At 29.9% G+C, this 14240-nt stretch overlaps 1 protein-coding gene across 1 annotated transcript; it reads left to right on the plus strand.

Moving 5' to 3' along the window:
• The first annotated feature begins 1114 nt into the window (after positions 1 to 1114).
• On the plus strand, positions 1115 to 12734 carry LOC147063177 (opsin-3-like). The gene is made up of 8 exons (XM_085960010.1): positions 1115 to 1170; positions 2854 to 3045; positions 5181 to 5396; positions 7300 to 7430; positions 9234 to 9373; positions 10551 to 10744; positions 11026 to 11127; positions 12629 to 12734. The coding sequence occupies exons 1-8, from the start codon at positions 1115 to 1117 to the stop codon at positions 12732 to 12734; spliced, it is 1137 nt and encodes a 378-aa protein (XP_085816136.1).
• Positions 12735 to 14240: the final 1506 nt, after the last annotated feature.

A 14240-nucleotide genomic window follows, 5' to 3' on the forward strand; every position in this document is an offset into this window, starting at 1 on the left:
TAATAATAATTTAATAATATTTTGTTATTGTCAAAGTGTGTTTAAACAGGTTATAGTTCTGCAGCTATGTAGGTAAATGACTTTAACTATTAGAATACCTCCCCCCCCCCGCTTGATGTAGGTATTTACTACCGGTTTGTTCACCACCATTGCCACTGCTCACAATTTTATACTTAATAAGATTTCAATGTGATAAATATTTGTACTGTCTTGTTAAGACGGTACTTCAGCGAAACGAAAAATAATTTTCAACTATAGGTGCGACGAAATTTTGAACTCCCTGGCAATCGGAGAGCGAACGTCGAGCTGTGGAAACGTCAATTTGTTTCGTGATGGCGACGGGGGTATTAATTCTGAAATCGTGTAGATGACTAAAAAACATTTCCCATTTACTTGAAAAAGAAAACATGTCAATGAATATACTTATTATAATTGTTACTAATAAAACAATAAACAGAACATTAAGTGGACGCATGTTGGATTTATATGACAAATTATATTTCATTCGGCACGCGTCATTTGCACAATCCGCGCATCGCCTAGCCACGATCTTTTTAGACCATGCCTCAACTGAGGTATAGCCTTAAACATAAACTTACCCTAGTTGGAGCTACAGATAAAAAAACTTACTATACATACATGTGTGTCACAAAAACTAATTAAACGTTGAGCAACAATTTCAATTATACATTACTATCCGAAAAAAGTTATTTATGTCGATATATTGGCATATATATTTTAATTATGTTACTACATGCTTTGCGTTTAAAAAATCGAAACCCCAGACTATGACAATGTGAACTAGTCATATCATAAAAACCTAGATTACACATTTGACCGGTATCATTATAAAAGCGATAACATTTTATCCTCCCTTTATTGCATTAAGGACTTATCAATCACGGAACGCGTATTTCGTTGTAGGTGGGTATAAATATCGGCCGCGAATCAACCCCTAATCAAGTGAGAAGCGACTTCCCAAGTCGAACTGAACTCACTTCACCATCTCGCGCTTTTTCCGTCTCGTCCAATGAATTCTGATTTCTACGCCGTGTTGTGATTTCTAAAAGTTTTATTTTCATTTTTTAAGCAATTTCTATTAACTTTATTAACCATGTTTACTAATATGAGTTTGGAACAATTTGGGCCAATTGCGCAGGCGTTCAGAGCGTAAGTGAATATTTAAATAATTATTATTACTAATATTATAAATTAATTTATGAACTTTAATTAAGTTTTTAAAATATTCAATTGTGTATGCATACAGAAAATTTGTAGTAGCTAATATTACAACATTCAACAATTTATTGTTAAACTGTGGCGTGCGCAGAATAGACTTTATGGGTGCACGTCAAATTGTTTCTTCTTTGAACAATAGATATTTACAATTTGCTTTGCAAGGATATTGTTTGTTTGTCGATAGATATACTCTAGTTTTATATATCTTAGTCATAAATGTATAACATTTGGTGCATTAGTACTACCAACTTAAATTATTAAATAATTAATAACTATTTCAAATGTATTACAAACATAGAGATCGAAACAAATAGTTTAATCCTAAAATACAACTTACTGATACCAACGTTTGTCTACATTTAGTGATTTAAGCATGTCGATTTGACTTATTAGAGCTGTGAGCCGTAATAACCAATGCGGACTAGCGAGGATTTTTTTAAATAATATATCGAAGAATTAATAAGTATTTTTTCGTAAAATAATTGGGTTGGATCGCCTGAACAAAAACGAACCATAAGTGCGAGTGAGTAAGCATTCTGCACGCTTATATATCCGCCCTATGTGTTAGCGTAGAGTGAGATAGAATTTCTACGGCTGAATTTTAAAAAAATTGAAAACGTCGCCGGAAAATATTGATTTAGCTGATTACATGAATTTAAAAACTGCAAGCACTTGTTGCTAAAATTCATTGCTTTTGTGCTAAGTATAAAGTTAGTGGTAATTATTTATAGTTATTTTAATAGAATATATGGCTACTACTACTATGCTGTGTTTAAATTTGGTAGTCGTACTGAGAAGCAATACGATAAGTTGATAATAATAAAATCTTTATTCTACTGTACGTTATACGCTAGATACACGGTTTCATTTTATCTAAAAATAGGCCCTCTCTATGTATCATTACTCTGAGAGTTGGATGGTTATTATGCAATCGTGATATTTAATTTGGCTCTCGTGAAAAGAAAGGTTGTCCAATTTACTGGTTCTGACACTCTTTTGGTATCTTATGCATGCCATTGTCATTAATACTATACCAACCTATATTCAAAATACATTTTATTAAATAATCGCTAAAAATACAAAATATAATTTTATATTGTGTAATATATAATGTAATATTTTGTATAAATAATCACTGTAGAATAAATCTTATATTATGTACTATAGTTTATGACTTTCCTAGAAATTAACTGCATTATTTAATGTTGCCAAATTAACACGTATTTTTCATCATCATTAAAAGGTAAATAAAAATCTATTTTTCTAGCAATCAATTGTAATAATGATAGGTATTATTTTTATTTAACTTATTACGATAGTAATCAACCCTTGACGTACATGTGAAACGCTACTAAACAACTACGCAAATACACTTTGGTGTATATTATATAATATGGTACATTTCTGGGACTTTTCCAAATTGAGGATTAATATACTTAGGTGTAGGTATGTTTTTACACAATCATGATTTTTTTTTCAGTTATTTTATCTACCTTCTAATACTACTGAAGACGTTCAGTCTACGTCATATACGGAAATAATAGTATAATTGATAACTAAACAGTATATAGGTATATATTTTGTTTATGCTATTTTGTATTATTGTTCTTTTAGGCCTGCAGAAGATTCAGGGGAACAAGTTCTCGGTTGGAACTTTCCACCAGAGCACCAGGCCCTGGTCCATCCTCACTGGAGGAATTTCATGGCTCCCTCTAAATATTGGCACTTTGGACTGGCTCTCGTTTATATCATGCTCATGATTACATCACTTGTTGGTAATGGAATCGTCATATGGATTTTTTCAACGTAAGTATAATTTATCAAAAAATGCCAATCATATCCTTTTTAAATGTTTATATATATGTAGGTAAAAAGCGGAGTGCTTTTAGGGTCAGGCTGACCGGGCGATAATTGCCAAATGATTTCTATGAGAAAAAATCTCAGTTTTCAAAAATGTTGGATCATCTGAGAGCGAGCGAAAACATTATACTTAATAAGATTCACGCATACTCTGGTGCAATGTTTTGGCACGTGGCGGATGGTGGACAGAAAAAACAAATATAATCGAATGCACATATTCTAGGATAAGGAAATTTTATAAGTTGTCTTTGTTTAATCATTAATTAAGCATCCAAATAAACTTTACTATTCATGGGCGAATGCTTATAATATAATTAAATCAAAACAACCAATCAACCCAATCGATTTTTTACGAGTTGTGATAATTAATGGTACCTATATATTACTTGACATTTTCATGGTTCCGATATATTTCAATAGCCTCTTTTACCAGGAACAAGCTACGTAAAATGCATAGTTATTGACTCTTTTAACAAAAATCTAATAGAAATCGAGTATCTCTGATTTCAACTGACACAATAAATAATCCATTCACTTATACTATGAACAACGCTCGCCACCAGTTAAACAGAACTATTTTTGATACACTTAAAGCGTCGTTCGCATTCCTATACCTAACGATACAATTCAATGAATTATTTCTTTAAAATTATCTCTATAATACCTAGAATATTGTGAAAAATAGGAAGAGTAATACATGGAAAGATAACCTAAAAACCAAATTTAATTCTCGTGGTCCAGTGCGCAAGGCGCTGACCTTCCATCACGGAGTTCTGGGTTCGATTCCCAGTGAGGTCAAAATATATTTACATTATCTAATATGTAAATTCCTCAGGTTTGGGTGTTTTACTACTATTATTTAAACTATTACACGGCCTGTTGTGGTGTTTAATAAAGAAACAAATAAAATAAAAAATCTTAATTTGAAGATGAATAACTACTGACCAAATCATATTGATTCATATCTTAACGAAAAAGTTCTTTTATCGCCTTCTTTTCCCCGTAGTCTATTATTTGTAGTACCTACGCCCTTCGGTATAATATTTAAAATATTACTTCCATAACTACAAGCGGTCTAATAAATTCTCACACTCAAAAATGAAACACATCACTTTATCAACAGCAACAAAAAATGTGAAATTTTATGCGTGTCATAAAATAAATAGACCCAGAGTTCCAATTTATTTGCATACTTTAAAAAACCTGTATCTTACAACACGGTGAAGATAAAAATGAAGAAAAATAATAAGTAGAACAGATATTATGATATGCCTAATTTATCAGTAGCAAAAACTGCCTGTTGGCCGATGGTGAACGATGAGTAAAAATAAGAATAATGTATTGTACAGCAGTACAAATACGTAGCCTTGGGTGAAAAATTTGATAGTAAAAACGCTTTTTGGATAGCTTTTTCTCAAATATTTTAATATGGATTTTTATGAAATAGCAGCATTAACTCATTTCTTGCATTTCTATATTATAATTTTTGGATAATAATCTTATACATCGAATTGTTAACATGACATGTTGCGCTGGATAAATAATTAGCAAAATATTTATTATATAAAGGTATTGATATAATTTATTTTGAAAGTATATTCTCTTTTCAGGAATAAAAATGCTAATTTACTTTTTAATAACAGCGTATACTTAGCTTTTTTGGTTTTTATTATTCCGAAGACAATAATAGCGAAAGATTAGTGGATATATAGATACCTCCTTAGAAATAATTTCATTTCCGTTACGTTACTTACTTTATACTTTACGTTATTTAATTGTACTAATAAGTAATTTCAAGAGTCTTTTTTTCAATCCAGAGATAGCAGGTTTGAATCCATATTTGAGCATAGGTATACTTAATAGATTAAGTAATTGATAGTCATTTCTCTTAAAAAAAACTGTTTCAAAACGTCAAGTCAAAATCCAAACCGAATTATACCTAATTAGCCAATTATAAAAAAAATGTTTATGTCAATCAATAAATCTATATTTGGATCTTAATCTGGCTAACAATTCAAGCTCCTATATAACATATGTAATATATGAAAATGACTCCAAACTACTTTTCTTTTTTTTCTCAGTTCAAAAAATCTGCGTACTGCCAGCAATATGTTCGTCATTAACCTCGCCATTTTCGACCTGACGATGATGATGGAGATGCCAATGTTCGTCGGAAACTCTTTCCATCAGAGACTCCTGGGATACGAAGCGGGGTGCAATGTTTATGCGGTTCTCGGATCGTTGTCCGGCATGGGTGGAGCAATCACGAATGCCGTTATTGCATTTGACAGATACAAGTAAGGACAAAATAGCTCAACTATTTAACACAATATTCTTAAATCCAATACGGTATTCGCCACAACTGCATTTTCACACATAGATTCATACTATTAAGCGATAATGTATTTATTTTACAGCACATTCATAATTGAATACTAATTGCCATCAAAACCAAATAATAAACGTTATATGTGCCACAAAAATTCAATTTATCTAAGAAAAACAGAATGAAAATGCACGGTATCTAAGTCCAAGAAGTTTTTTTTATATAAAAGCACCAGTGTTAGAGTATCCTTCACGTAACTTTGCAATTATACACAGTGACAAGATGTGTGTGTAATACGCACTACGTATTAGTGTATTAGTAAATACCAGGCGCCTGATTGACTGACTTCATCAAATAATTCAACAAAATCTATTCCAAATTGCAAGGTTACGTGGAGGGTAGTATACGCCTGATGGTACTAATGTTTTTCACAAAAATGCCTCTCGGTTAGTCTTGTAACCGCTTACAAAAAAAAAATATCTATCCTCACAATCGTCGTTTTCAGTGTACATAATACTATAGTGTTTATTTATTTAAAACCATATATATTATCTTTTACACTTTTCACTCTTTTATTCACATATACATTTTTTAGAATTATTAATAACCATGTCCTTGATTTTTCGTACAAGGTAGTTGTTAGTAATTTTAAACAATCACAAACACCCAGGCTTTGAGAAAAACACATAAATATTGTGTAATCGAACCCAGAACTCTGGGGTAGAAGGCCAGCGCCTTACGCACTACACCACGAGAGCCGCCCTCTTTTATTCATATTTAGCCAAATCTGAATGACCTTAACTCCCACTTGCTTGCTTAAATCTTTCTTAAATTAAAAATTATTGCCGGTTGGTGACAGCCACGCTACTAAATAGTAGCAAAATTGAGATTCACAAATTGTATCTGTCAAAATAATCAAGTAATCCAAACAAATATGTATTAAATTTTGTTTGCATTTTAGTCTTAATTCGTAGTTATTTTATTTTACGCATGAATAAAAGAAATACAACACTAAGATTTCCCGATTTCTGTATATGATATAAAACGTTTATTTATTTTAATATCTGCAATTTCGCTTTTCAATTGTTCAGTAAGTATTTAGTGAAATGGTTACTTATGTACATGGTTTTTAGTTCCGTTAATTCATTTAAATTCTTATAGATTTAAGTTTTGTACTATTCTATTTGAGTAGTTTTTTGCGACCCAGGTTTTGCCTTTCGGCATCTTCAGGCGATGTGTATACTCACCAAAAGGCAAACACACACTGACAACGAACACTATAAACTCTAACTTATATAATAAATCAATACAATAATGTAAGTAAAAACTTACCACCTACCTATTAAGTTAAGGATCCAATAATAAAAATATACAACAAACAAATTATGAATAGTTTAAGTGTTTGTAAAAACCTCATACCTTAACAATATTAATACACTTGATAAGCTTATAATAAATCGTCAAACCTAATAGATCATTAGTAATAATTATAATATAAACAATAAAAATACAACACCCAAGAGGTGTAAAATCGTACATTCTGGAAACAATGGAAAATAATGGAGTTAACTAATGAGATATATCTATGATATCAGTCTTTAAAGGTTATTTGTTCACCAATTAATATTCAATAATATTCTTAATGATACATACTTTTTTTTATAATATTACTTTTAATTCATTTTCTCTATAATGCTATATTTATTTAAGATATTATACAATTTACATAAGAAAATAAACATACATAATATTGTGAATGAATGTAAGTAAATCAAAATAAATAATAAATTCGTTTAACTTCGCATTGTGCGACCACTAATAAAATAATGATCGTCTTCTGGTTATAAAAACGAGTTTTTAATAATTTATTTCAGAACTATTTCGTGTCCATTAGATGGCAGACTAAGTAGAACGCAAGCCATAATTTTGTGCGTGTTCACGTGGTTCTGGGCACTTCCCTTCACGATTCTGCCTCTCTTCAAGATTTGGGGCCGCTTCGTGCCAGGTGAGAAATATTCAATCAATAATATCATCCACTAATCAACCACTCAGAAGTTTTTCACACCCAGTTTTCACAACATACCCTATATGTGTGTATTATTTTGTATGACCTACATATGTAATTTGAAACCATCTACATAACTTTGTTTTAAATTATAATATCATATGTACCATAATACGTAATATTATTCTTAGCTTAACTAAATAAAGGGAATATTCTATAGTAAGAAATAATATGTTAAATAAATGAATACTGAATACCAAACTAAAAAACAAAGTATCGTCGAATTTTAATCCTTTCAATGCCGCAATTAGTTAATTGATAGTAATTAACATAAGAATTGGTGTAATTAGGGCGTCCAAAGACGCTCTGGGCACTTAACCGGTTAAAATGTGTCACAAATAGTTTAATAGTTTACAAAATGTACGACATTATTTAAAATGCATGATTTTAAAAAACCTAAGAAATATACATATTAGCAAAAAATTGAGCCATGTGGGATTCGAATTAATATCTTTTTTTCGACCATGCCCGATCCTAACAAGATCACATGGGCCTGCATAGAATGGAGGTTTGTATTAAGGGAGTACGTGCTCAGTGTGGGTCAAAATGGAGCTTTTTTCTATTTTCAAAGCATGATCCTGGACATTCTTTAAACGTTGTAGATAATTTATTTACATAACTTTGAAGCCTTATTATCCTTTATATTTATTTTAAACATTTGATGACTGTATAAAGTATTTTTTTTTTACATAAAATAGTATTCTTTTAAACCTCGCGCTCTAATGTTTTAGAATATAGTCATATTTCAGTACATAAATGTGCAGTGGTGTTAAGATTTTTTACATTTATTAATTTTCAAACGCATTTATAAAACCATCAGTATAATTTATGTTTACATTATTATAGTGAAATATTTACGATAAAAAAATTATATTGATAATCTCTGTGATCCCAAATTTGACAAGAATTAGGCATTTTATTATTCAAAAAAAAGGGCAAGATTAACACATTTGAAGATAATTCTAAAGATACTTATTATAAGCTGTGTTTTTGATCATTCAAGTGTGATAAACATCCAAGAATAATGATTGCTTTATAATAATTATTGACCTAAGAATAAGGTAGTGTTTTTTTTAAATACGCCATTTCTTTTGGCATTCCCCAGTGGTTAAGCTGCAACATACAGCCGTAGCCATAAATTGACAAACTATAATTGAAGTAGGGAGTAAAATAATGTTAAGGTGCGTGTTTGAACATGTACCTTACCGATTTTTTTAACGGTAAATAACGTAGATGTTATAACTATTTCACAGGATTTTTGGTTGTTTAACGGATAAAAAGACTCACCTAGGCAGTGAAATATATCCAATTTTTTTTTAGGATTTTTCTAATATATACGTTTTTGAGGTTTTTCAAAATCATCACTTAATAAAAATCATACATTATTAATTAATATTAATATGTATGTCCAGTATTGAATACAAAATGGTGTTATATTATGATATTCCAACATTAAAGGTCTATATAATAAATTCAATTTTAATTTTAATTGTACACAGAACATAGATAATCTCATCACATTAAAGGTTTTAATGACTATAAGTATATTGGTGTATCTAGTAGTGCAGAATCATGTATTATTCTTTCTATTTATCATCGTCCAAAAAACTCTCATCGTCATCACTTTTTTTGCATAAATGCCAGTTAAATCATTATAATATAGTTATATATATGTATATTATATATTTATATTATATATATAGTAATATAAATAATTTTATAAGTTTTATTGAATTATTCCAGAGGGATTCTTGACGACGTGTTCATTTGACTTTTTATCTGACGACCAGGATACAAAAGTCTTCGTTGCCTGCATTTTCATCTGGAGTTACTGCATCCCGATGTCACTTATCTGCTACTTTTATTCACAGCTCTTTGGACAGGTATTAAATTTTATTTATAACATTTGCACATTACACCTTAATCCTCTAGCTTTTATTTTAAAATCATGTGATCGCATATATTTTAGTAACTAGCGCTTTATCCTTTATGTACTCTACACGCCACATACATCGTTATGTGAAATCTTCAGCCAGTATTTAATTACCTCTAATTGAAACTAGATAGTAAATACCCAGACTTGCTCGGAAAATATGTTTTCCGCGTTAAATTTCACTAAGGCATAACTTGATTATCATACTAGTACTCATAATGATAATAAAAAATCTTTATTTTTTTAAATTTAAAACATTAATATTATATACACTATGTTGGGTTATATTTTATTAGACTATCACTATCGTCATCAGCTTCGATCAATTCACTGTTAGATGAAGGCATCTATGAGCTTTTTCCATTTATTTCAGTCTTGTATATTGCGCTGCTAAGTATTTCTGCGGAACTTAATAATGGCGTCGACGCAATTTCTTTTAGGTTCTACGTCTTGGTTACCAATGGATGACTATTATAATACTAGTTATCCAATGATTGATTCTTCTTGGAGTTATTATTGTTAGCCATTTTCATTTTAGAATATTAACAAACTTTATAAAATTACATAATCTATTCCCATATTCAAAAATTTCATTTCTTGCACTTTTATTGAGTTCAAATTGTGTACCGTTGCTATTTTTTAAAGTAAAACTTTTTTAAGCGCTTTACACAGAGATTCCGGAAAGAGTGAATCTAACTGATCTGCGACTACTCAAAATTTACTCAAAAAACGAAATAAAAAATAAATGCAGCGGGTTAGATCGATGTATGGGCTTTATAATTAGCAAGTGCGCATGCTGCCGATTATGCTATTCTGGCCATCGAACAAATGACATCTATCATCTATATAACTTTATTTAATCTCTATTGAAAAATATTACTATTGCAGACGCAAACTATTAAATGATCGATTTTCTAAGTAAGTATACCTATTATGTTTGTGTCGGTATCGACTGATGGCAAAATATAAAATTAGGTGGCAGGATACAATCAAATTTTAATTAAATATGTCATTTTAAATAAAAATATTTTGAAATATAAGTTTCACTTCTGTCGCGTGTGTTCAGCACAAACAATTATTTTTGTCTGTATTAATTATTTTTAATAATTTTGTTAATTTGATTTCAGGTTCGAGCACACGAAAAAATGTTGAAAGAGCAAGCCAAGAAAATGAACGTGAAATCATTGGTGGCCAACCAAGACACGGCGAACAAGAGCGTAGAAATTAGAATTGCCAAAGTCGCCTTTACAATTTTCTTCCTGTTCATTTGCTCATGGACTCCGTATGCATTCGTTGCGATGACTGGAGCTTTTGGAGATAGGTAATATAAATGCACATGATATATAATATATTTTTTGTGATATTAAAAATACAACCTTTCAATTATTCTGTTATTAATTTACGAAAAAACTGGATTTGAGACACGTAGCTCTGAGGTGTTAATTATATTATGTCGTATTTTATCAATACATATAAAACTGGACGTACAACATGTACAATATACATGTTGTGTATGTGCACAAACTCATCGAAATATGATTTTTGAATGATTAAAATATTGCATTATTAAAAAACATTTAAATTTTCTTTCGTTTCGTTTAGGTCAATTTTAACACCTGTAACAACAATGCTCCCCGCTGTGTGTGCAAAAATCGTGTCATGTATAGATCCATGGATCTACGCTATTAACCATCCACGATACAGGTAAGAATATTTTTTCAAATAAAAACACTAATAATTATGGTTTATCATTCTTATATTTTGTTATCTATCTATCGTTATATTTACTAAAAGCATGATAAGTATACTTGATTATTTTAAAGAAGTATAAGTAATATTATGTTTTCGATATGTATCATGGGATATTAATATAATTTTTATATCAATAATTAATACCGTACTCAAAAATTGTACACATTTACTAAATACAATATTAAGAAAAATTACTTTTGATTCCACTGATAAAACCAAATATTTATCGAAATAATTCAAATCCTGTAAATAAAATTATTTTCAATGAAGTAAAAAAAGTAAGTTATCATTTTTACTTCTGGGCATATGGAACTCCATATAGCGGTGATTGTACGTCTTCTTCTTCTTCTACGTCTTCTAGTACGTCTTCCATTGTAGTCATTCGCTCAACCCCCTGCTTTATTTCTCTGAATCAAGCCCACAGCTCTACTTTAATTTTTTTTTAAATTAAGGGGGACATGCTCAGCGTAGGTAAAAATGGAGCTTTTGTTCTATTTTCAAAGCATGATCCTGGACATACCTTAAACGTTGTAGATAATCTATTTATATAATTTTGAAGCCTTATTATCCTTTATATTTATTTTAAACATTTGATGACTGCATAAAGTATTTTTATTACATAAAATAGTATTCTTTTAAACCTCTCGCTCTAATGTTTTAGATTATAGTCATATTTCAGTACGTCCATGTGAAGTGGTGTTAAGATTTTTTATATTTATTAATTTTTAAAAGCATTTATAAAACCATTAGTAATATTTATGACGAGATAATTTTTGTAAAATATTTACGATAAAAAATTATATTGATAATCTCTGTGATCCCAAATTTGACAAGAATTAGGCATTTTATTATTCAAAAAAATGGAAATAAACACAATACACAAACACAGGTACACAATAATATACATATATGTAGGTGAAAATAAGTTTAAAAAAAATATTTTTTTAATAATTGGTGATATTGATGGAATCAAACCCAATTAAATGCTCTCAATAAAAGAAGCCCATAACCGAAGCTTTACAAACATAAGGGTTCAAATAGCTCCGATTGCAATATGATTATAAAATTTATACAAGACAACCTTGGTAATTCTTTAACAATAGTAATAATTATCCATTAAAATATATTTAAGTATTATTTATATACTTAATAGTAATATTTCATATCAACTGACGTAATCACTCTACAAATGTCAACCCGTCATTTGCACGCCATGTCTATTATCCATTATTTTTTTTTTTGAGTGCCAACAATAATATTTAGAAAGCCTTTAGTTTTAATATTAATAATTATTATGCCCATAAAAAAATCTGCAAAGCTTTCAACACCAACGGAAGCGTCATGCCAGCTCAATTAATTATATTACGACATGAACACCGATGATAGCTTTTAAGGCGTCATCCTACGGACTAACTAGGTGAAACTTTGATTAATATTCCTGTTCTGATTTCAGACTAGAGTTGCAAAAACGCGTGCCCTGGTTGGGCGTCCGTGAACCAGAGGTTGACACCGTCTCCCAGACCACAGCAAGCACAGTACCGGTTACAACAGAAACATAAATAATTCATTAATTGAATTATAATTATAAAAAATAGTTCAAATACTCAACCAAGCCAGTGCTGACAACCTGGCAATGAAAAATACTTTATCATTATAAGATTCGGTAAAAAATTAATTAATGTCTTCTCTTAAACCAACTAATGATTTTATAATTATTTCATATTCATTTTATTATATAATTTTTAATTTGAATTCATTATAATAACTCGGGACCTATTCTTGCAGCCAATGTGCTAAATAAAGCTATATGGCGCAAGCACTGAAAATGTGTACTCATGTTATGTAGTATTTAACACGCACACTTGTCATTATTACTGTAAGAATAAGTCTCATGGTTTTATTTATATTAAAATGTGTTGGACATTTTATATGGGAACGTTTTAGTTATTTTTTTGCTGTGACTCGGCTTTGTCCCTGGTTAACGATTTGATAATTATTATTAGTATTTAACAATATTTTTACTTATACCCATTTTCTATCGATCGTCTTATTATTTTAAATGAGACAATAATTTACATAAGACGATGCGATGGTTTTAGAACATTTGAATGTAAAGTTACATATTATGTATTTTTATTGAATAAAAACACCACCAGTAAAATGTGCATTGAAAAGGTATTAAGCGAGTTTTATTTTTTAGCCATTTACTTGATGAGTGTAACTATGCCTACTTTTATAGTTTACTCATTCATTTAAATGAAAAAAATGTGTAATCGTGCGCACTTCCCTCTATATATTGAAAATTCTCAATGAAACTGAGTCTTTATTGAATTTTGCTTTGTATTCTTCGCATATTATGGTATACATTTACACATTTTGATAACCAAGTAAAAATACATAACTTTGAAAAGTTTTACATTAGGTATCTTCATAATTTAAAAATTGTATCTTTTCAATACAGAATACTACATTATAATGGTACATATTTAGTCTTGTATTAGAAAAATAAATAACATCATACAAGTATTCTTCATTGTGTTGTATCGTATATGGATCAAAAATAATCACTACCATTTTCCATAGCCTGTTGTATATCATTGAAATTGCATTGTAATGGGCATAAATTGCATGACAATGTGTATCGTGCTTTACATTTCACGCAGACTTCATGGTCAGAGAGTCAGGAAACTTCTTCAGTGCGTTCTCGCGTGGATTTCAGTCATTCACGCATTTACTCGAGTCATTTATCAGATATAAGGATGTCACAACAATCCTGACGCCATATATAAATCAAATAATAATGTTACAATCTTAATTTAAATATCAAAGATAGTATCCATTTGATAACTGAAACTTTAAACAATCATCAGATTGTAATTATTCGACCAAACTTGCATTGACAGATCAGTGACTAGACAATTCGCTCAAATTCTTTTTTTTTTGTAATATTGATGTACCAATATATCTACCCCCAAGATTCGGCGGTGTCACATGGGTTCCCAATCATCAAAAGTCGAGATCCTTAACCCTTCACTGCATTATTTTTTTTTTTTGAAAATTTTTAT

This window comes from Rhyacophila brunnea, unplaced genomic scaffold, assembly GCF_057557595.1.
Source record: "Rhyacophila brunnea isolate RB1 unplaced genomic scaffold, BYU_Rbru_1.0 scaffold_9, whole genome shotgun sequence".
NCBI lineage: Eukaryota > Metazoa > Arthropoda > Insecta > Trichoptera > Rhyacophilidae > Rhyacophila > Rhyacophila brunnea.